Genomic DNA, 23,770 nt, shown 5'->3' with positions numbered 1-23,770 from the left:
GTCAGTGAGCAGATCTCTAATTTGAGAACTTTTTAAATGATGAAATGTCCATTCCCTAGAACCAGGAAGTGGAAGGGCAATGAGGAATCTGACGTTAGCCAGAGTTTTCACTAGAAAGAGCATTACCATAGGGAAGTCATTCTGTTCTTCTGATGGGTAGTTCTAGCTGCAGATTCCTCACAGTTAGAGTGGATACCATAGCAGGACCTCCCATCATGGTGGGTCTGTGCATTGACTCAGGCTCATTTATACTTCTATATTTGGCGTAAAACAAGCAATGATTAGGAGGAAAAACAAAGTGGCTTGTTATTGCAGTATTTCCTCATATTCATACACCGTTGGCTCTTGCCTTAAAATTGCGGCGTATCTCAACTACAAAATGAGGAAATATGGAGGACAAATTGGGGATAATTGTGCAGTGAAACATCGGACCTTTTCAGTGTACCATGGTATTCCTTTGTCATCTATTTAAAGAAACTGGATTGGCTTCGATACAGAAGTTTGACCACTTTTTCAAATCGGAAGCTGAAAGCTGCCCATTCATTTAAGGAAAGTGTATCAGGAGAGTGAACTTCCTTTCTCTTAAAAGCCTGTATTAAAATCAAATGTCATATTTGCTCACAGTCATCAAGCGTTGAAAGGTGTAGCCTTTTGTCTGGGCCAAATGTTGTGAAAATCGGTGTAGAGGATGGTGCACCTGGTACCCAGCGATTAATCACCTCACATCTGTAGCTGCAGAAAACAGTGTCAATTAATGGTTTCACAAGAGAGCCCTGCTGCATGTCTCTATCGAGGACTGCTACTCCAAGCTCACTAGTACATTGGTGTAGGGCGCAGCCAAACCAATATAGTATGTCATGGGAGTTTATACAGCACACACTGCAGACGGAGTGACTTCTAGGCAAAGACAATACTGAGGCTCTACAATCTTGAAAATGAAAATGTGAGAAAGTAATCACCACCCATCCTAGATAAAAATACACACTTTACGAAATCGAGCTAAAGGGCCTAACATCCCTACTGTGGAACCAGGTGGCCTTCGACCTATTCCTGGCTCACCCACTTATTTAAAGTGATACACGTTCTTGGACAGTCCATTTTCAGTACTTCCCATAGGCTATCTTAGCACTGAGTGCTATATAAACACAAGACATGTGCACTGCATTCAGATGTCTACCTTCGAAATAATGTTACGTGCAGATAATAGCTTATTCTGACACACTGTGGGCAAACAGTACAAATACAGATCTTACGTAGCCTACACACTGTCTGAATTCCATAAAAAAGGCAAATGCTCACGTCGCACAAACATTTTACTACATTTTCTGCATGCATGGTGTAGGAAGTTGGCTCTGTATATACTATCTAAAAGTGAGAGATAGTGTGCACAGAGCCCAAGGGTTCCCCTTAGAGGTTGACAGTGGCAATAAAAGGCAATACTAATGCTCTATTTTGTGGCAGTGTGGTCGAGCAGTAGGCTTATCAGAGGGTAGTGTTAAGCATTTGTTGTACACACACAAGCAATAAATGAGAACACACTCAAAGACAACTCCAGGCCAATAAGTTTTTATATAGAAAAATATTTTCTTAACTTATTTTTAGAACCACAAGATTCAGAATTTAGGTACATAAGTTGTAAGGTACTTGGCATAGGTAAGTATGGAACTTTGAAGTAAAACAGTAAAGTACACAGTTTTGGCAAAAATGGCAAATAGCTATTTTAAAAGTGGACACTGCAAAATCAACAGTTCCGGGGGGAGGTAAGTAATGGTTAGTTTTTCAGGTAAGTAAAGCACTTACAAGTTCAGTCTACGGGAAATAGGCGGCCCACCGTTTGGGGTTCAAGTTAACCCCAAACACCCAGCACCAGCAACACAGGGCCGGTCAGGTGCAGAGGTCAAAGTAGGGCCCAAATAGCATAGACGCCTATGGAGACCAGGGGTGATTCGGTTCCAGTCTGTTAGCAGGTAAGTATCTGCGTCCTTGTGGAGCAGACCAGGGGGGCACAAACGGGCACACAAAATACACCCTCAGCGGCACAGGGGAGGCCGGGTGCAGTGTTTGAACTAGGTGTCAGGTTTTAGGTAGGATTCAATGGAAAGACCCAGGAGTCACTCTGGCGATGCAGGCAGAGCACATGGGGGCTTCTCAGGCCAGCCACCGACAAGGCAAGGATGAGGGCCGCCTGCCGGTCAACTCTTGCACCGGTAGTTGGGTTCTCTCGGGCCTGGGAGCTGCGGGTGCAGCGCTTCTTCCAGGCTTCGGGTTCCTTGTTACCGGGCAGTCATGTCAGGGGGATCCTCTGGATTCTCTCTGCAGGTGTCGCTGTGGGGGTGCAGGGAGGTCCTCTCCAGGTGGCCACGTCGTTGGAGTCACCTGGGGGCCATCTATGCAGTGTTGGTTCTCCAGGATGTGAGCCGGAGGCATCGGGTGCAGAGTGTTGGGGACTCACGCTTCCGGAATAAGGCTGGAGTCCCTTTAAAAATGGTTCCTTTGTTGTTTTGGACAGAGCCGCCGTCCACGGGAGTTTCTTGGTCCTTTGGTTGCAGGTCAGTCCTCTGAGCCCTCAGAGGTCGCTGGTCCCGCTGGATGAGTCGCTGTGCAGGTTCTTTGACTCTGGAGACAGACCGGTAGGGCTGGGGCCAAGTCAGCTGTCTCCATCATCTCTGTGGGGATTCAGGTGAGCAGTCCTTGTTTCAGGTCGTCAGCAATCTGATTTCCTGTGTTCAGGATCGCCGCTAAATAGTAAATTTAGGGGTGTGTTTAGGTCCGGGGGGCAGTAGCCAATGGCTACTGTCCTTGAGGGTGCCTACACCCTATTTGGGCACATCCCCAACCCTTTTGGGGGGATCCTCCAAAACAACATGGAGGATTTCCTAAGGCAGGGGTCACATCAGCTCAGGACATCTATGGGGCTGTGCTGGCTGGAGGGTGACAACTTTTTTTTTTCTCATTATCTCCTCCGGACTTGCTGCCAAAAGTGGGGGCTGTGTCCAGGGGGCGGGCATCTCCACTAGCTGGAGGGCCCTGGGGCATTGTAACACCAGGCTTGATCCTTTGAGGATCACTGTCGGGTGTTACAGTTCCTGCAGGAGGCTGTGTGAAGCAGCTCTACCCAGTACAGGCTTTGTTCCTGGCCCCAGAGTGATAAAGACTCATCCTATGTGGCCAGAAACCCGTCTGGATGTGGCAGGCTGGCAGAAACTGGTCAGCCTAGCACTAGTAGTTGGACTGGTATACTGGGGGGCATCTCTAAAATGGCCCCGTGTGCATTTTTCAATAAATCCCACACCAGCATCAATGTGGATTTATTGTGCCAAGAATTTTGATACCAAACTTCCCAGTTTTCAGTGTAGCCATCATGGAACTGTGGAGTTCGTGTGTGACAAACTCCCAGACCATATACTCTTTATGGCTACTTTGCACTTACAATGTCTAAGGTTTGGCTTAGACACTGTAGGGGCATAGTGGTCATGCAACTATGCCCTCACCTGTGGGATAGTGCACCCTGCCTTAGGGCTGTACGACGTGCTTGAGGGGTGACTTACCTATGCCACAGGCAGTGGGTTGTGGGCATGGCACGCTGAAGGGAGTGCCATGTCAACTTAGTCTGTTTCTCCCCACCAGCACACACAAGCTGCAAGGCAGTGTGCATGAGCTGAGTGAGGGGTCCCCAGGGTGGCATAAGACATGCTGCAGCCCTTAGAGACCTTCCCCAGCCATAGGGCCCTTGGTACCGGGGATACCATTTACAAGGGACTTATCTGTGTGCCAGGGCTGTTATGAGGAGGCATCTGGACTCAAAATGAACCCTGCCAAATCGGTGCTGGTTCCCCTGGCATTGTCACAGGATTGCTACGATTGGCAGGTGGTAGTGCCCATTCGTCGATTGAGCTTCAAATACTTAGGTATATGGGTGACCCTCCTTACAGAACTAACACGGTTCTTAAACCTGGCACCACTGCTGTCTCAAATCAAGGCGGACCTACAGAGATGGCAAGCGCTGCCCTTAAACGTTCTGGGCCGGGTGGCCTTATATTATGATGATACTGCTGCGTATTTTATATGTGCTTCAGAACTTCCCATTCCCGATTCCATGCTCCGGGTTCCATACATTAATTATAACTGCAACTTCATTCCTCTGGTATGCTGCGAGACACGCACTGCACTGCAGCACTGCCAGAGGGGGGTATAGGATGGAAAGATGTGCATGGCTAACCCTTTCTTGTTTTACCTAGCAACGCAGCTCGTGGTTATTTAAGACTGGTTTAATGGGGGAGGGGGGCAGTCTGGCTGATCAGCAGCAGCTAGCCACACTCCGCTTTCCGCTTATTCAAGACCTCCTCTATGGATCACCACTTCCCCGTGGAATGGACCCAATACTAGAGCAGTTTTTCTTGCATGGAGGTCAGCCTTGCGGCACACTCGATGGAACAGTGTTATTACCCAGCAGACTGCATTGTGGCAGGGTAAATAGCTAAACGAATCGGCTGCACTTAGTGGGTTTGAGAGATGGGCAGTTTGTGGAAGGGAGATGCCATGCAATCCTTTGAGGATTTGCAAACTGACTTTCAGCTCTCCCGCACGCAATTTTTTAGGTACCTCCAACTCCGCCATGCCCTGGATGTGCACTTATCCCGCACTGACACATTATCGGAATATAGTCCACTGCAAGCCAAATTACTTATGGGAGCACTGGGGAAGAAAGAGGAGTCCCAAATTTACAAAATAACCATGCCCCGGGCAACCTAAACTACGGCAGAGATAAATGGGAGGGATGGCTGGGACCTATTGAGGAGGCAGACTGGACCGAGGCACTAATGGCACCCAGACTACTGGCAGTATCTGCAAGGTTGTGAATGGTGCAAATGTATTGCTAATACATTTCTCCTGACAGGCTGTACTGAGCGGGTGTCCACCTCTCTGCTCAATGTCCTCGGTGCTCAGAAGAAGCGGCGGACTTCTTTCATATGGTATGGAAATGCCTGCAAAGAGGTATACTAGGGTAAGAAATCGTGAGCTGAATGCAGTGAAGGGGAGGGAACAACAGATCTCCCCAAAACTGGTTCCTGTTTGTGCAACAGAGGAGCTGCAGGGCTCAAGGAAAGGCTGTACATTCATGGGAACTGCCCTATTGGTGGCAAAGAGACATTTCAGCTACTTGGAACTCCGCCACTGTCCCGTCCTTCCGAAAATGGAGGAACAGAGTTGATTGGTGTGCAAGCCAAGAAAAATGGGGTTGTCCCCATAAACACACAGAGGGGAAATGGTTGGGTCTTCTCCAATGAACGCTTACGACTGTGTGCTCTGTGCCAAATAATGGTAATGTTGAGCTGTCATACTGTCAATTTATGCTCTTTATGAGGTTGACTAAGTTGTACGCACCAGTACCTACCTGTGCACTCCTATCCCACTCTCTTTTCCTTTTCTTTCCCTTTCTTTCTATAAAACCCATAAAAATTGTTTATTAAAAAAATATTTCTAAGTACCACCCTAAGGCAGGGGGCATTACATTACATGTCTAGACACATCTGCAAGAGCAGATATGCCCTTGAATTGTCTGTCAAATTTTAGACACAGTAAGTGAACAGGGAAGCCATTTAAGAACATGCGGTGGACACTGGTCAATACAACTTCCCCAGCTACATGATGGCTTCACTGAAAACAGGGATGTTTGCTATCAAACATCTCATATTAATAAACCCTCATTCATTCCAGTGATGGTATTTATTAATACATGCACCATGAGGGCACCGGAATGGTTCCCCCCTGAAAACCTACCAACTGCTGGGTGAGCTCACTGACTAGTTCTAATCAGTCTGCCACAACAGACGAGAATCTGACCCCCCAAGAGTAAGAGCCTTTGCTCCATGAATGTCAGTAACAAAGCCTGATCTGGGAGAGGTGTTAACACACCCCACCCAACAGGATGACCTGCAAATATAAAGTCCAAGGCAGGAAGCTTCAAAGAAGCCAACCACCTTTGGTAGGCAGAACTAGCCTTCCTCAGAGGAAGATACTGACCTCTCCCCACCCCAGGGCCCATCTGAAACCTGGACAGGCAGGTAAATTAGCTATGCAGGAGGTTTGTTTTAATTCCAGGTTGGGCACACCACTAGGGTGACCAGCGTGAAAAGAACACAGCCTCAGGAATTCCACCATCTTGTGTATAGTGGAATTAGGAATTCTGGGACAAGGTGATGCAGACTCCCCAAAGAAAGTGTTCATCTAAGGCGTGTGGTGACCCCAAGGGTAAGTAGCCCATGACCGACTTGGCGCCAACCCTCCCAGCTTGCCGGTTGCATCCAACCCCTGAGGGGCAAATGACCTGTGCTGCCATTGACACCTTCAAGAAACTTGGGGAGCTGCCAGTGCTGGGCAAATCACTAAGAGCTCCCTCGAAGCAGAGAAGCTGCTTCCCTGCATCTGCAGGAAACCCAAAAAAGAACTGTGAGGACCGGGATCACCAAAAACCCGACGCCAGACAGCACCACTGCACCTAAGCTGAAGTGGGCCAACGGTGCCAGCATGGTTCCCAGGCCCACCAGCAACGAAGCCCACCTTGGGGTTGCCCACTTTGGAATTCCCCAACCCCATCTGCAGCCTATTTATGCAGACAGCCCCTCCTAACGTGAATAACTCCAGCACCGGACCCAATGCCAAAAGACACCACTGCACCTGAGCAAGGGTGGACCAAAGGTGTCCCCACATGCCTGAGGACCTCAAGGTTCGAGTCCCCCTCTGGGTTCCCCAGAATGACTTTCTAGGCCCAGCGTGTGGCAACTTTGTGACCGGACTGTTTCCCACTGAAGTGAATGGGACACCAGATGCTGTAACACACCTCTGCAACCAGACGCCCCCAATTGCCCCATACGTAACTCAAGAAGATTGGTCCTGTAAGCTGCTGCTAAGTGACCTGTTGGTGGTGCCTTGGACCTTGCACCATACATACCGTAAGTCCAGGAGATTGGTCCCCTAATTCGCTGTGAAGTGCCATAATGCAGAACATGGCTTTCTCCCATAGGATGACATTGGGCACCCGGCACTGAAAAGTACCTCTGCACTCAGATGGCCCCAGTGCCTCCCACAGTGACCTGTTGGTGCTGCCTTGGACCTTGCCCCATACGTAACTCTAGAAGATTGGTCCTGCAAGCTGCTGCTAAGTATCAGTAGGTAGTAAATGCTTTTCCCCCAAAGGATAACATTACAGGTCCAAAAACCGCACTGTCAACACTTGAAAACTGTACAAATTCATAACTAAAAGTACTCACCTGATTCTGATGATCTTGATATCCAAATTTAGATCAAAGTACATTTCTTTTTAAAATAAAGAAGGCAGACACAACAAAACTAGGAAGTAATGACTGCCACTTCGAAAATTAAAAAATGGTGCAAAAAATATTTTATGGCTTTCTAGAAGCTGGGAAGGAGGCAGGCTTAGTACAACAAATCTTTTGTTTTCTTGTTTCAACAGTTGACGGATGGGATTTGTGCCAGTAGGATGCCTTGAATAACTGCTGACCCCAGAAATGAGTGCTGGTGGAGCCTAACGTACAAGTTACTTACCTTCGGTAAAGAAATATCTGGTAGAGACATATTCTAGTTGCAGATTGCTTATCTTAGAATTTCCCCCCCAGGCATCAGACTGGATTCGGAGATTTTTCTTGAGCAATACCCTTGCGCGTCGGTAGGTGGCGTCGGTCGACTCCGCGGGCGTTGTAGGCATTGTGTTCGCCGTGATGAAGTCGGGAGTAGCATACAGACGCCGCCCTTGCACAGTGATGTCAGTTTCTTTTAACGACTTTCCATGCCAAAGCGCAGAGCTGCTAAGAACACTGAAATTGGTGTGCCAGAGTTAAGGAACTGAAAGGAGGAATCCCTGTCCCTAGAAATCAGTTTGTAAGCGGGGAGGATGGGTGGGCGGTAAGTAATCTGCAACTAGAATATGTCTTTACCAGATATTTTGTTACCGAAGGTAAGTAACTTGTACATCTGATAGAGACTTCTAGTCGCAGATTCCTTACCTTAGAATAGATACCCAAGCAATACCTTTCTAGGTGGTGGGCTGCGAACCAAGATCATACTAGAAAGTCCTGTAGGACCGAATGACCAAAATGGCCGTCTCGACGGACTTGACTATCCAGGCTGATGTGCTTAGCAAACGTGTGCAGGGGCACCCACGTAGCCGCCTGGCAGATATCTAGGACAGGAACTCCGCGAGTTAACGCAGAGGAAGCAGCAGGTACTCTGGTGGAATGAGCAGGCAAGCCTTCAGGAGGTTGCTTCTCGGCCAAAGCGTAGCACATTTTGATGCAAAGAAGCACCCATTGAGAGATGGTACGCTTTTGCACCGCCTTCCCTTTTTTCGCACCCACATACCCAATAGAGTTGATCGTCCACTCAGAAATCTTTAGTACGATTGAAGTAGAACGCCAACGCTTTTTTCGGGTCCAGACGGTGGAGTCTCTCCTCCTCATGCAAAGGATGTTGGGGTTTGTAGAAGGTAGGCAAAGTGATGGACTAGTCTACATAAAAGGGTGTAACCACCTTAGGAAGGAAGGAGGCCCTAGTGCGCAACACAACCTTGGAAGGGTGCACAGACAAGTTGGGGGCTTTGAGGAAAGGGCCTGTAGCTCACTCACCCTTCAAGCAGAGGTGATAGCGACCATAAAGAGTTTTGAAGGTGAGGAGCCACAAGGGACAATTATGCATTGGCTCAGAGGGGGTACACATCAAATGAGTAAGTACAACATTAAGGTCCCACAGAGGCATGATAAATGGAGTGGGAGGAAATAAATGGGTGAACCCTTTTAGGAATCTACTAATAGGAGATTTAGAGAGTGGGGGCTGATCAGGTAGCCTAAGAGAGGCTGACATGGCAGATAAATACCCTTTAAGGGTGCCTAAAGCAGAGCCCTGCTGCGCTAAAGAAAGAATGAACAGAGGAACCTCAGCTAGAAGGGCAGAAAGGGGATCAACAGATTTGTTGGTACACCATGGTACAAGATGTATTCCAACGACAGGCGTATACAGTTTTAGTTGATGGACGCCTGGCTGCCAAGATAACATTGGAGACTTCGGGTGGAAGGGCAAAAGCTGTCAACTGTTGCCACTCAATCTCCACGCATCAAGGTGGAGGATGGACAGGTTCGGATGAAGAACAGTCCCCTGTTGCTGCAACAGATGATCCGCCAGCAGAAACCGTCTTAGTGGAGGATCGATGGACATGCTCAATAGCTCTGGATACCATACTCTCCGTGCCTAGTCTGGAGCCACCAAGAATACTTGGGCCTGGTTGTTCCTGATCTTCTTGAGAACTCAGGGCAGAAGTGATATAGGCAGAAAGGCGTAAAGGAGGCCGGAGTTCCATTTGAGCCGAGTCTCTGAGCGAGTGCCGCCTTGGAAACTCCAATGCGCAAAACAGCTGACATTACGCGTTCTCTGCAGAGGCAAACAGATCTAACCAAGGATTTCCCCACTGCAGAAAGAGACCTTGCGCCACCTCTGGATGGAGACGCCATTCGTGATTGGCTGTGCATCGGCGGCTGAGTTCGTCCACTCTGGCGTTGAGGGAACCCGCCAGATGTTGAACCATCAGGGTTCCAGCCATGTCCAGAGGCGTAGTGCCTCCTGACAAAGGGTCCAGGACCCTACTCCGCCCTGTTTGTGGCAATGCCACATGGCGGTAGTATTGTCTGAACACCTGCACCACTTTCCCTTTGAGAGAGGGAAGGAATGCTTTCAACACAAGCCTGATTGCCCAGAGCTCCAGCAGATTGATATGGAGCCCGACTCCGCTGGAGACCAGAGTCCTCTGAACTCCGCCTCTCCCATGTGGCCACCCCAACCCAGAAGTGACGCATCTGTCACTAAAGAGAGATCTGGTGCGTGTGGGTACCTGGATGCGAAGCTTAGGCATTTTGAGTTTTCTTTTGTGGCAAATAGATCTGTCTGGTGTTTCACACATTTGAAAGTATTTTCGAATTACTTGGGGATGAATTTCCCCATTTGTGGACTTCTTGCTGCATCCTGCTTAACATGTCTGCTAGCTGATTGTTGAACCCTGGGAGATATTCTGCAACTATTTGAATGAGGTTGTGAATCGTCCAGCTCCAAATTGACTGTGCTATGCTGGATAATTGGGATGAGTGTGTCCCGACCTGTTGTTGCAGATAATTGATTGTCGTCCTATTGTCTGTGTGTATTAACACTACTTGAAATTTGAGTCAGAAAAGATTTGAGTGCTAGCAATAATGCTAGTAATTCTAGGTAATTTATGTGGTAGGTTTGTGGAGTCCCATTGTCCCTGTTTAGTAAGGTTGTTGAGATGAGCTCCCCAACCTGTCTGTGATGCATCTGTTGTGATTGTGGTCTGAGGCACAGGGTCTTGAAAGGGCCACCCTTTTGATAGGGTGGTGTGATTCCACCATTACAGCGCGATATAAGTCTGGTGGTCCAACAACACTAGATCCTGAAGTTGGCCATGTGACTGGGAAAACTGTTGAGAGGCACTGCTGTATGGTCATATATGAAGACATGCATTTGGAACTATGGCTATTCCTTATAGTTTCATCACTAATTTCACTGTGTAAGTGTGGTTGTGATGGAGCTCTGCTATTAGATCTTGAAATGCTTGAATCCTTTACTAGATTTGGGTATGCTAATCCAGAGTGAGTGCTCATTACTCATGGCTGTATTTGTAATGATTTTAGATGGGATTTGAGATAACTGATGGTGAATCCCAACTTGTGAAGAAGAGCTACTGTGTACTGAGTGTGCTGTTGACATACGTGGCTTGTATTGGCTTTTCTTAGCCAGTTGTCCAGGTATGGGATAACGTGTATGTTGTCTTATGAGGAATGCTGCAACTGCCGCTAAGCATTCGGTGGACACCATTGGTGCTGTTACTCCAAATGGTAGTACCCTGAAGAGGTAGTTCTTTCCTGCAATTAAAAGATCTTAAGTACTTGCGATGTGCTGGATGTTTGGGAATGTGGAAGTATACATCCTTGAGATCCAATGCTGTCATGTAATCTCCTTTTTTGCAGTAAGGGTATGACATCTTGTAGCGTGACCAAGTTCAAGTGTTCTGAAAGAACGTATAGATTGAGATGCCTGAGATCTAGAACTTGTCTTAATATGCCATTTGTTTTGGTAATGGGGAGTATAGAGAATATACTCCTGATCCCTGTTGGCATTTGGGTACTAGCTCTATGGCTCTTTTCAGTAGTAGTGACTGTACCTCCTCTTTTAGTAATTTGAGATGGTCCTAAATAGGTCTGTGTGAATGAGGGGGAATGTTTGGTGGAGTGGTAACGAGTTTCAGACAAAAAACATATTGGATAATTGATAGAACCCATTGGTCGGTAGTGCTGTTTTGACATTGTGGATACAATTTAACAATCTTCCTCCCACAGGAGATGTATGTGCTGTGGGGATGGTGAGTTTGTCACCATCTGGTTGTAGTGGAGGAAGTTCTGGAAGTAGATGACTTGACTCTTCCTCTATTATTGGGCCCTATGTATCAGCCTCAAAAGGAACGTCTTGAATAGAATTGTAAGGTTTACGTTGGGAAGTGAATGCTGAATCTGGGGATGCCTGCTGGAAGCCACCACTTGAATAGTGGCCTGCAAAAGGTACCTCTAGCAGGTGTAGTATATAATGCCCTCATTGCCCTGGCTGTTTCCAAATCTTTAACTTTTCTATGGTTGTGTCCATTTCGGGCCCAAACAGATGCTCCTTGTTGAAAGGCATGCTGAAATTTCAGGTTTGAAACCTGAACATCTGAGCCATGCATGTCTTCTAATAACTATGCTGGTATTTATGCCTCTAGCTGCAGAGTCAGCTACATCTGTAGCATATTTAATGTCATTATTTGCGATTGCTTGTCTCTTCGTATTTATCTGCTGTCCCCAAATTTTGGTGCTCTGGTGGAAGATATTGGAGCAACTCTTCCATCTCGTCCCAGTGGGCCCTGTCATACCTAGCTAAAAGAGTTGAGAGTTAGCTATTCTCCAGTGGTTAACTGCTTCTGAGGCAGCCCTTTTTCCTACAGCACCTAACTTTTTGCTATCCTTATCTTGGGGAGGAGCATCCCTGTTGACTGGCTGTTAGCCCTATTTTTTGCTGCCCCAACCATGATGGAGTCTGGTGGCAACTGAGCTCTTATGAAGACTTGGTCTGAAGGAGAAGGTTTATATATATATTTTTTTTTTAATCAACTCTATGAGTGATAATTCCAGCCTTCACTGGTTCTTTATAAATTGCTGAGATTGTTGAGTGCCTGAGCATCCCAGGTAGCACTGGGAGACATTGATACTCTAAGAATGGCCGAGCGTATTAAAGAGAAAATCATCCTCTATGGGGTCAGTGTGCATCTGCAGATTATGGTATGCAGCTGCTCTCGCTAAGATTGTATGCTGTAGTGTCCTCTGGGGGAGAAGGTATAGCAGGGTATAAATCTGGTTCATTGAATGTAATGAGATTAGGGTCATATTGATCCCATGAATCTGTGTCCTTTTGAATGTCTCTGAAATCATACCTGTGTGGTGATGCTGAGGATGTTTGCGGAAAGACTTGCATCTGATATGTGGGTGATGGTGTGGAGGGAAGAAGAAGAGGAGAATGTGGTGGCGAAGGTTGTTTCTGAGGCATCGTCTTTTCTCTCTTTGAGACCTTTTTTTGGTGGAGGTCCAGTATCTAGGGTCTCTTGAAAGGATCATTTTCATTTTATATTCACTGGGGGAGAGGCAATTATCCTTCCTGTTCCCTTTTGTATTTGTAATTTACGCTGTTGAGTGCCTATAACCTCTAGAATTGGGAGTATTTGTGAGGTTTCTTGTATGGAAGTAGTAATTTTCGCACTTGGATCTTTCGTTTCCGAAGTCTTAGGCGCCAAGTGTTTTACTTGGACCAAAATTATTAGCTCCGAAATAGAAAGGAATATTTTTTCGGTTCCAAAATGAATGTCTAATTTTCAGCTCGACACCGAAAAAAGCTGGACCAGTCTGTCTTGCCGATGCCAAAAGCAGTTTGGTCTTCAGGCTCTGTGCCTAACCCAAAGGCTGGTCATCCGGACTTGTTTTTTCGGATCCGACAGAATCGAAACAGTCTGTTCCATCAGCCCAACATTGAAGAGGGTTCTAAAAGGGCGAAGCTCCTATAAGGGCAAAAAGAAATTGACCCTGACAATTTTAATCGGATCAACTATAGGCTGAAAACACAATGGAAACAATACCAACGGTATTATAGAGAGGTAGAATAGGTTCAGAAGACCCGAACCAAGATACACCGGAGCGAGAGGAAACGCGTCCGAACCAGACGGCAGAGAGAAAACAATCTAACAAAGGACTTGATGCTCATGCACAGTATTACTGAGAGGAGAAGTCACTCGGTCTTGTGACTCGAAAACCTTCGAAAAACAACTTGTAACACTTCGAATCCAACACTAGATGGTGGACTTATGCAAAGCATGTTAATCTACAGCTACGAATGCCATCGAACAAAAAGGTACTTCATTATGGAAGGAAAATGTCACTTACCCAGTGTACATCTGTTCGTGGCATTAGTCGCTGCACATTCACATGCGTTGCATAGTCCGCCGTCTGGTGTTGGGTCGGAGTGTTACAAGTTGTTTTTTTTCGAAGAAGTCTTTTCGAGTCACGAGACCGAGGGACTCCTCCTCCTTTGTTTCCATTGCGCATGGGCGTCGACTCCATCTTAGATTGTTTTCCCCGCAGAGGGTGAGGTAGGAGTTGTGTATGCTAGTAATAGTGCCCATGCAATGGAATGAATAAGTATGTACAAAATGAAGATTAAAATAATATATTTACAAATGTACAAATGTTGAAGATTACTTCCAAACGGCTACAGGCTCCCGGGGAGGCGGGTGGGCGCATGTGAATCTGCAGCGACTAATGCCACGAACAGATGTACACTGGGTAAGTGACATTTTCCGTTCGGTGGCATGTGTAGCTGCAGATACACATGCTTTGCATAGACTAGTAAGCAGTTATCTCCCCAAAAGCGGTGGTTCAGCCTGTAGGAGTGGAAGTAGTTTGAAATAAAGTTCTTAGTACAGCTTGACCTACTGTGGCTTGTTGTGCGGATAACACGTCTACACAGTAGTGCTTAGTAAATGTGTGAGGCGTAGACCATGTTGCTGCCTTACATATTTCGTTCATTGGAATATTTCCTAGAAAGGCCATGGTAGCACCTTTCTTTCTGGTTGAGTGTGTCTTTGGTGTAATAGGCAGCTCTCTTTTTGCTTTAAGATAGCAGGTTTGGATGCACCTAACTATACCTTGTTTTGATATTGGATTTCCTGTATGAGGTTTTTGAAATGCAATAAATAGTTGTTTTGTTTTCCTAATTAGTTTTGTTCTGTCAATGTAGGACATTAGTGCTCTTTTGATGTCTAATGTATGTAGTGCTCTTTCAGCTATTGAGTCTGGCTGTGGGAAGAACACTGGTAATTCTACTGTTTGATTTAAGTGGAACGGTGAGATAACCTTTGGTAAGAATTTTGGGTTGGTTCTTAGAACTACCTTATTTTTGTGTATTTGAATAAATGGTTCTTGTATAGTAAACGCCTGAATTTCACTTACTCTTCTTAGAGATGTAATGGCAACGAGAAATGCAACTTTCCACGTTAGGTATTGCATTTCGCAAGAATGCATGGGTTCGAAAGGTGGCCCCATGAGTCTTGTTAAGACAATATTGAGGTTCCATGAAGGAACAGGTGGTGTCCTTGGTGGTATAATTCTTTTTAGTCCTTCCATAAACGCTTTTATGACAGGTATTCTAAATAGGGAAGTTGAATGAGTAATTTGTAGGTATGCAGATATTGCTGCGAGATGAATCTTTATGGAAGAGAAAGCTAGATTTGACTTTTGCAAATGTAGTAAATACCCTACTACATCTTTTGGAGATGCATGCAATGGTTGAATTTGATTATTATGACAGTAACAAACAAATCTTTTCCATTTACTTGCATAGCAGTGTCTAGTGGAAGGTTTTCTAGCTTGTTTTATGACCTCCATACACTCTTGAGTGAGTCCTAAGTGTCCAAATTCTAGGATTTCAGGAGCCAAATCGCTAGATTCAGCGATGCAGGGTTTGGATGCCTGATCTGTTGTTTGTGTTGTGTTAACAGATCTGGCCTGTTGGGTAGTTTGACATGAGGTACTACTGACAGGTCTAGTAGTGTGGTATACCAAGGTTGTCTTGCCCATGTTGGTGCTATCAGTATGAGTTTGAGTTTGTTTTGACTCAATCTGTTTACTAGATATGGAAGGAGAGGGAGAGGGGGAAAAGCGTACGCAAATATCCCTGACCAAGTCATCCATAGAGCATTGCCTTGTGAATGCCGGTGTGGGTACCTGGATGCGAAGTTTTGGCATTTTGCGTTTTCTTTTGTTGCAAATAGATCTATTTGAGGTGTTCCCCAAATTTGGAAGTAATTGTTCAGGATTTGGGGGTGAATTTCCCATTCGTGGACCTTTTGGTGATCCCGAGAGAGATTGTCTGCTAGCTGGTTCTGGATCCCTGGAATAAATTGTGCTATTAGTCGAATGTGGTTGTGAATCGCCCAATGCCATATTTTTTGTGTTAGGAGACACAACTGTGTCGAGTGTGTCCCCCCTGTTTGTTTAAATAATGCATTGTCGTCATGTTGTCTGTTTTGACAAGAATGTATTTGTGTGTTATCATGGGTTGGAATGCTTTCAATGCTAGAAATACTGCTAACAGTTCTAGGTGATTTATATGAAACTTTCTTTGATGTACGTCCCATTGTCCTTGGATGCTGTGTTGATTGAAGTGTGCTCCCCACCCTGTCATGGAAGCATCTGTTGTTATCACGTATTGTGGCACTGGGTCTTGGAAAGGCCGCCCTTTGTTTAAATTTGTACTGTTCCACCATAGAAGCGAGATGTATGTTTGGCGGTCTATCAACACCAGATCTAGAAGTTGATCCTGTGCATGTGACCATTGTGATGCTAGGCACTGTTGTAAGGGCCGCATATGCAATCTTGCGTTTGGGACAATGGCTATGCATGAGGACATCATGCCTAGGAGTTTTAATACCATTTTTGCATGTATCTTTTGATTTGGATACATGGCTTGTATCACCTTGTGAACATTTTTAACTCTTTGTGGACTTGGAGTGGCTATCCCTTTTGTTGTGTTGATTGTCGCTCCTAAGTATTGCTGTGTTTGACACGGCACAAGGTGTGACTTTGCATAGTTGATGGAGAAACCCAGCTTGTAAAGGGTTTGTATAACAATCTGTGTGGTGTGAACACTTTGTTAGCGAGTTGGTCTTGATTAGCCAATCGTCTAGGTACGGGAACACGTGTATCTGCTGCCTCCTGATGTGTGCAGCTACTACTGCTAGACACTTTGTAAAGACTCTTGGCGCTGTTGTTATTCCGAATGGCAACACTTTGAATTGGTAGTGTATTCCTTTGAATACGAACCTTAGGTATTTCCTGTGCGAGGGATGTATCGGTATATGGAAATACGCATCTTTTAGATCTAATGTTGTCATGTAGTCTTGCTGTTTCAGCAGTGGGATTACATCTTGTAATGTCACCATGTGAAAGTGGTCTGATTTGATGTAGGTGTTTAGTGTTCTGAGGTCTAATATTGCTCTTAGAGTTTTGTCTTTTTTGGGTATTAGAAAGTACAGTGAGTAAACTCCTGTATTCTTTTGTGGACCTGGTACTAATTCTATTGCGTCTTTTTGCAGTAATGCCTGAACTTCTAGTCCTAGAAGGTCTATATGCTGTTTTGACATATTGTGTGTTTTCGGTGGGACGTTTGGAGGGAGTTGGAGAAATTCTATGCAATAACCATGTTGGATAATTGCTAAGACCCAAGTGTCTGTTATTTCCTCACAAGGTTTGTAATACTGGCTTAGTCTTCCCCCCACTGGTGTTGTGTGAAGGGGTTGAGTGACCTGTGAGTCACTGCTTGTTTTGAGGGGTTTTTGGACCTTGAAATTTTCCCCGGTTTCTTGGGAATTGGCCCCCTTTGTATTGGTCTCGAAAGCCTCCCCTTTGGTATTGTCCCTGGTAGGTAGGCGGTGTTTGTGAGGTGCTGGCTTGTGTGGCTTGACCTCGAAACCCTCCTCTGAAAGTGGTTTTACGAAATGTGCCAAATGTGCCTCTGCCCTGCGGGGAATAGAGTGCGCCCATGGCTTTAGCTGTATCAGTGTCCTTCTTTAATTTTTCAATTGCAGTGTCCACTTCTGGGCCAAACAATTGTTGTTCATTGAACAGCATATTAAGCACTGCCTGCTGTATCTCGGGTTTGAAGCCGGATGTGCGCAGCCATGCGTGCCTCCTAATTGTTACAGCAGTATTTATTGTTCTTGCAGCTGTATCTGCTGCATCCATAGAAGAACGGATTTGGTTGTTGGAAATGTTCTGTCCCTCTTCAACCACTTGTTTTGCCCGTTTCTGGAATTCTTTGGGGAGGTGCTCGATGAGATGCTGCATCTCGTCCCAATGGGCTCTGTCATATCGCGCTAGGAGTGCCTGCGAGTTGGCGATGCGCCATTGATTTGCAGCTTGTGCTGCAACCCTTTTCCCCGCTGCATCAAACTTGCGGCTCTCCTTGTCAGGAGGTGGTGCGTCGCCTGATGTGTGTGAGTTGGCTCTTTTACGAGCTTCTCCAACGACAACTGAATCTGGTGTCAGTTGTGATGTAATAAAAGCAGGGTCTGTGGGCGGTGCCTTGTATTTCTTCTCCACCCTTGGAGTTATTGCTCTGCTTTTCACTGGCTCCTTAAAAATTTGTTTAGCGTGCCTTAGCATCCCCGGGAGCATAGGAAGGCTTTGATAATTGCTATGGGTGGATGACGGGGTGTTAAAGAGGAAGTCATCCTCGATAGGCTCGGAGTGCAGCGATACATTATGAAACTCTGCTGCCCTAGCTACCACCTGTGCATATGCCGTACTGTCCTCAGGCGGTGAGGGCTTAGTGGGGTACGACTCAGGGCTATTGTCTGATACTGGAGCGTCAGAGATCCCATGCGTCCTGATCATCTTGGCTCATGGTGGTATGAGCTGGTGATTGTGGCGGAGTCTGTGCCAGTGATATATGAGTTGTCGGTGGTGGAGTTACCTTCTTTACCACTTTTGCTTGTGGTGTCTTGTCTTGGCTTTGGAACTCTAGTTTTCTTTTCCTTCTGATTGGGGGAAAGTGTGCTGATCTTCCCTGTCCCACTTTGTATAAAGATCCGCTTTTGTGTGTGATCTACGTCTGTTTCTTTTAGTTCCTCCTCAAATCGGTGTCTTTGTAGTTGGGAGGACAGTGATTGTTCCTCTGAATAGGAACTGGCTTTCGGTTCGGTTGCTGGGCTTTTTGGCACCGAAACCGTGCCTTTTGTTATTTTCGGCTCCAACGAGATTTTTCTCTATTTCGGCGTCGCACCCTCTCGGTGTCGACCATCTTCGGTGCCGCTATCTCTGTGCCGAGCAGATTCGGTGCCGATGTCTCTGTGTCGACCCTTTTCTGCAGCACTTTCTCGGTCCCGAGATTGCTGCGTGCCTGTGTCTCGACCTGAGTCGGACGATCTCGGCACCGTCTCGCCCTTCTTTGGTGCCGATGGACGGTCACCTACTTTATGGGTTGAGCCATGGCCTGTTGGCAGTGGCGTCCCCTGGGCTTTGTCTGTTTTTCCCTGTGATGTTTGTTTCGACGTCTTACTCACGGTTTCCTCGACGTCGAATTCTTCGGAGTCAGATTCGTGGATGGAGAATGCTTCTTCTTCTCCCTCTTCCTCGAACCTTCGTTGTCCTGTCGGCGTGGACGCCATCTGTAACCTTCTGGCTCTTCGGTCTCGGAGCGTTTTTCTCGACCGAAACGCTCGACAGGCCTCACACGTCTCTTCTTTGTGCTCGGGTGACAGGCACAAGTTACAGACCAAATGTTGGTCTGTATAGGGGTATTTACTGTGGCATTTAGGACAGAATCGGAACGGGGTCCGTTCCATCAGTCTTGATGTTGCACGCGGTCGGGCCGACCAGGACCAGACGGGGGATCAAAATTACCCCGAAGGGCTACCAGAGCTCTTCTGGATTCGGTGTCGACTCTAATCTAACTCGATACCGAACGAAACAATACCGTCGAATTTTCCGTTGATTCTGACTATCTTTCCGACCCGAAACACGGAGCGAAAAGGAACACGTCCGATCCCGATGGCGGAAAAAAAAACAATCTAAGATGGAGTCGACGCCCATGCGCAATGGAAACAAAGGAGGAGGAGTCCCTCGGTCTTGTGACTCGAAAAGACTTCTTCGAAGAAAAACAACTTGTAACACTCTGACCCAACACCAGACGGCGGACTATGCAAAGCATGTGTATCTGCAGCTACACATGCCACCGAACACACAAATACTAGAATACTGAATAGGCAGCATGAGCAATCAGTAAAGAGCATAGAAAGCAATAGGCACTGGCAAAAGCAATAGAAAACAGTGTAGGCCCTAGGGGAGGACCAAACCTTATTCTAAGAAAGTGGTATGCAAGATACAGTACTGCACCAAAGGATGTGGAATCGGTAGGGGGGAGCTGGAGGAACTAGGAACCCCAAGAGGTGAGTACCAGAGTGACAACCAGAAACCAGGATAGCAGAGGTAAGTACCTGGTTTTCTCCAAACCCAACAGGAGGATTTTGGAAAAGGATTGTGAAAGACCCAAACAAGACTAAGAACCCAAAGGTGGATTCTGGCAGAAGAGGACCTGCAAAGGAAGGGGACCAAGTCCAGTTTGTGATGTGTCCAGTTGAGACATGAGCCACTACCCACCCTTCTGTGGATGCAGGATCAGATCGACAGGGGACGAAGATGAGCAGTTGTGCAGCACAGGAGATGAAGAGGAGTACCTGAAGAGATGCAGTCTGTGTGCCCCACGTCAGCTGTCTGATTGCAGTGGGTCAGTTGTGCAGGAAGACCACCAACAAGCCTTGGCAAATACAATAGAGGAATAAGACGAGTTGCAAGCCTGAAGAGGATCAGCAAGGCCTAGGCTTCATCCTGCCCTCTGGGCTAGGAGGGCCTACCATAGGGGTGACTTACAGTGTAAGGGCCTGTAGTGAAAGGGTGCATGACCTTTTCATGCAGGCTGCAATGGCAGGCCTGCAGACTCATTCTGCATTGGCTCCCACGGGTGGCACAATGCATGCTGCAGCCCATGGGTGCCCCAATGCCCTGGGTGCCCAAGTACCACATACTAGAGACTTTCATGGGGCACCAGTATGCCAATTGTGGGGTGTGCAAAGTCCTAAGCAACCAAATTTAGGGGGAGAGAGCACAATCACTGGGGTCCTGGTTAGCAGGATCCCATTGAGAACAGTTCAAGCATACTGAAAGTAGGCAAAAAGTGGGGGAAACCAAGCCAAAAAGAAGGTACTTTCCTACAGCAGGTCCTTTCACTATTTTCCTTTCATTAGGCCACTCCGAACCTAGAGGTTGCTGGAAGCTGGGGGTTTCTAAACAATGCTGCTAAGAGCAATCCAATGCTTTGAAATCTTTGGCAGTCCACTTAGTGGTAAGCATAATCTCCTTGGCAAAGGTCTTGTTCAAGGGAGCCAAATTCTGAGCTCGGGGGAGCACTAAGGAGTGGCTCAGCCACTACCTCATCCATTTTTCCTGTTAACCCTAGTTTTGTCACATACCAACATACTGTGGATCATATTCTATTCTCTTTTGCGTTGGTTACCCTGTGGATCACAGTACCTTTCAAGCTTGCATGCTGCAGTACCTCCGCTGCACACAGTACAAAAATGGCTTCAATCACACTAACTTATGAATAGAGACACAACTCCTGCTCGGCAAGCCCTTGCATCTGAGTTGCATAATGCAGCCCAAAGACCTGCAGCCTTATGCACATATAGTATAAGGTTAGTGTACTTCAGGACACTGAAACAGTAAGGTGCTACCTATTATCAGAAGTAGTGGATGCACTTGGGACAGGGCAGACTAAGCTGCTTCAATCCTAGCTTCCTGAGCTTGACAGACTGGTCCGCTATTTTTTTTCTAGCTCCTTCTGAGGCCTATTCATTTCCCTCTCATCTTGCATTTCGGCCTTAACACCCCAATTTAGAAATATTCTGATTTCTTTCCTGGAGTGTATATTCCTCTTCTGCTCTCATTCCCAACCTTTGAAGCTGAAGGCCCTAGCACCCTCTCTTACTTAGTCAACAGAAGGGCTAGCTCCATTTGCCATTCAGCATATTTTGCAAACTTAACTCATTGAGGCTAGGTATCCGTGCAGAAGGAATGACAGTCTAGACACGAAGTAGGGAAAAGGAAACCATTGGATAAACTTACCTTGGGTGAAACCTGTTCCACAGAACAGGCTAATGCCTCTTTCACTGAATGGTGAGAATACACTGTTGATGCAGATTTAGATGCTTCTTTTTCACTGGTACAAAAACGCACCATTGTCGCCCAAAACATCTCTATTTAGTCAGGAAAGCTGAGAAGCATGGGCATTAACAATCTATTTCAGTGAGCCAGTCTTAAGGATTTTGAGTTCAGCCTCAGTCGAGTTCTTACTTGCTGTGTTAACTATACCCCTCCTGTTAACATGGGACATATTGCGAGGTCTTTAATTTAGTAATCCCACTACTAAACCACCATTGGGGGCCTTTACTTGAGATCATAGAGCAATGAGAAGTTTGTAGGCAGCATATCATCAGGGTAATATTACCCACCACTCGTGTGCCAGGTCCACAATGGTGGTGCACGTCAAGTAAAAAGCTAACTAGTCCCTTTTGACAACTAACAACTGACTAACAGGGTAGCAAGTGCCAGCAGTCAAGGTCAACTTCAGAAGTTAGGGGAGGATCTGAACCTCTGATTCAGTGTGGCACTAAACACACCAATAGTGTTAATGTTCAGCCAGCGCTTTATTTTATAAAAATAAAAAGATTTTATTAACTAATTGACAGAGAGCAGTTGAAACAGGCACAAAAATGAAACTAGAAGGTGCTTGCAATTTCTGAGGGTGAGATATGACTCCAACCATTTATAAGGCTCTTTAGCGCTTGGCACTAAATCTGTTAACAAGTTACCAGAATTCACCTTTTTACCTTAATAGTAAAGCTGCAAAACTTAAAGCATCTTGAAAAATCTTGCTAAATCTATGTAAGGGATTTACCTGTGTCTGTAAAAGACTGAATGTCATAAGTAAGATCAACACTCAGATTTTCGGAATTTTCCATTTTTTTAAACACTAATCCAATCACCCACATTGTACGGAATTCTTCCCTGTTAGACAAAAAAAAAAAAAAAATGTTGTTGGTTAAACTCAGCTATAAAGATTGTCTTTAATACAACGTAAAGTCTAAACTCATAAGACAGATGCAAAAACACTTCTGTATTAGACATCAGATAAATAAAATGAAAAGAGGAAAATAACTGTATTTTGTCGCAGGTGTAAACAAGATGATGCGTTTAAGTGCCATGTAGACTGAATGACACTGTTGCCACTAAAACAAAAATAAAAAAATAGCATAGGACATTATGCATATCCAAAAGATCTCACTCCTATTACAACAAATGTTAACCCAACCAGTGTTTTTATGCTTGTCTAGATACTAAAACCATTATTTAAGAAAAAGGGCAAATACAATCATTCAGTTAGAGTGCTAGTACTACCTTTAAGATTAAAACAATGCTAAAAGCATATATATTGTTAAAGTCCTCATTTTAACATATATTGTCCCCCAATTGTATAAAGTGCCAAAATGGTAAGAAGCTACAACTTTTCGGAAATGTTAGCTAACAGACAGAGGGGACAGAAATAAAGGAAAATGTTACAACTTTTGTAACATGTCTGGTCTCCAAAAACAAAATTACTAACCTTCGATAATGAAAATGTCACTTACCCAGTGTACATCTGTTCGTGGCGTCAGTCGCTGGAGATTCACATGTTCTGCATAGCTCGCCATCTGGTGTTGGGTCGGAGTGTTACAAGTTGTTTTTCTTCGAAGAAGTCTTTCGAGTCACGGGACCGAGTGACTCCTCCTTCTGTCTCCATTGCGCATGGGCGTCGACTCCATCTTCGATTGTTTTCCCCGCAGAGGGTGAGGTAGGAGTTGTGTTGTAGTAATAGTGCCCATGCAATGGAGTGACTAAGTATGTACCTATTTAAGGTTAAAATAATATATATACAAATGTACAAAGTTGAAGCTAACTTCCGAACTGCTACAGGCTCCCGGGGAGGTGGGTGGGCACATGTGAATCTCCAGCGACTGACGCCACAAACAGATGTACAGTGGGTAAGTGACATTTTCAGTTCGATGGCATCTGTCGCTGTAGATACACATGTTCTGCATAGACTAGTAAGCAGTTATCTCCCCAAAAGCGGTGGCTCAGCCTGTAGGAATGGAAGTGGTTTGAAATAATGTTCTTAACACGGCTTGACCTACTGTGGCTTGCTGTGCGGATAGCACGTCTACACAGTAGTGCTTAGTGAACGTGTGTGGCGTAGACCATGTGGCTGCCTTACATATTTCTTGCATTGGGATGTTTCCTAGAAAGGCCATGGTAGCACCTTTTTTTCTGGTTGAGTGTGCCCTTGGTGTAATGGGCAGTTGTCGTTTTGCTTTAAGGTAGCAGATTTGGATGCATTTAACTATCCATCTGGCTATACCTTGTTTTGATATTGGGTTTCCTGCATGAGGTTTTTGGAATGCAATAAATAGTTGTTTAGTCTTTCTGATGTTTTTCGTTCTGTCAATGTAGTACATTAATGC

The 23,770-nt window shown here is 45.8% G+C and overlaps 1 protein-coding gene across 1 annotated transcript in view; it reads right to left on the bottom strand.

The window, feature by feature from the left end:
* The window catches only part of PAPOLA (poly(A) polymerase alpha), an 858,334-nt gene that overhangs the window by 258,353 nt on the left and 576,211 nt on the right, over nucleotides 1-23,770 (bottom strand). The window contains exon 15 of the mRNA XM_069208274.1: nucleotides 22,171-22,280. Within this exon, the coding sequence (XP_069064375.1) occupies nucleotides 22,171-22,280 (110 nt within the window). The remainder of the gene's footprint in view (nucleotides 1-22,170; nucleotides 22,281-23,770) is intronic.

Source organism: Pleurodeles waltl, chromosome 9 (genome assembly GCF_031143425.1).
Source record: "Pleurodeles waltl isolate 20211129_DDA chromosome 9, aPleWal1.hap1.20221129, whole genome shotgun sequence".
Taxonomy (NCBI): domain Eukaryota; kingdom Metazoa; phylum Chordata; class Amphibia; order Caudata; family Salamandridae; genus Pleurodeles; species Pleurodeles waltl.
This window is presented reverse-complemented; position numbering and strand designations above follow the sequence as displayed.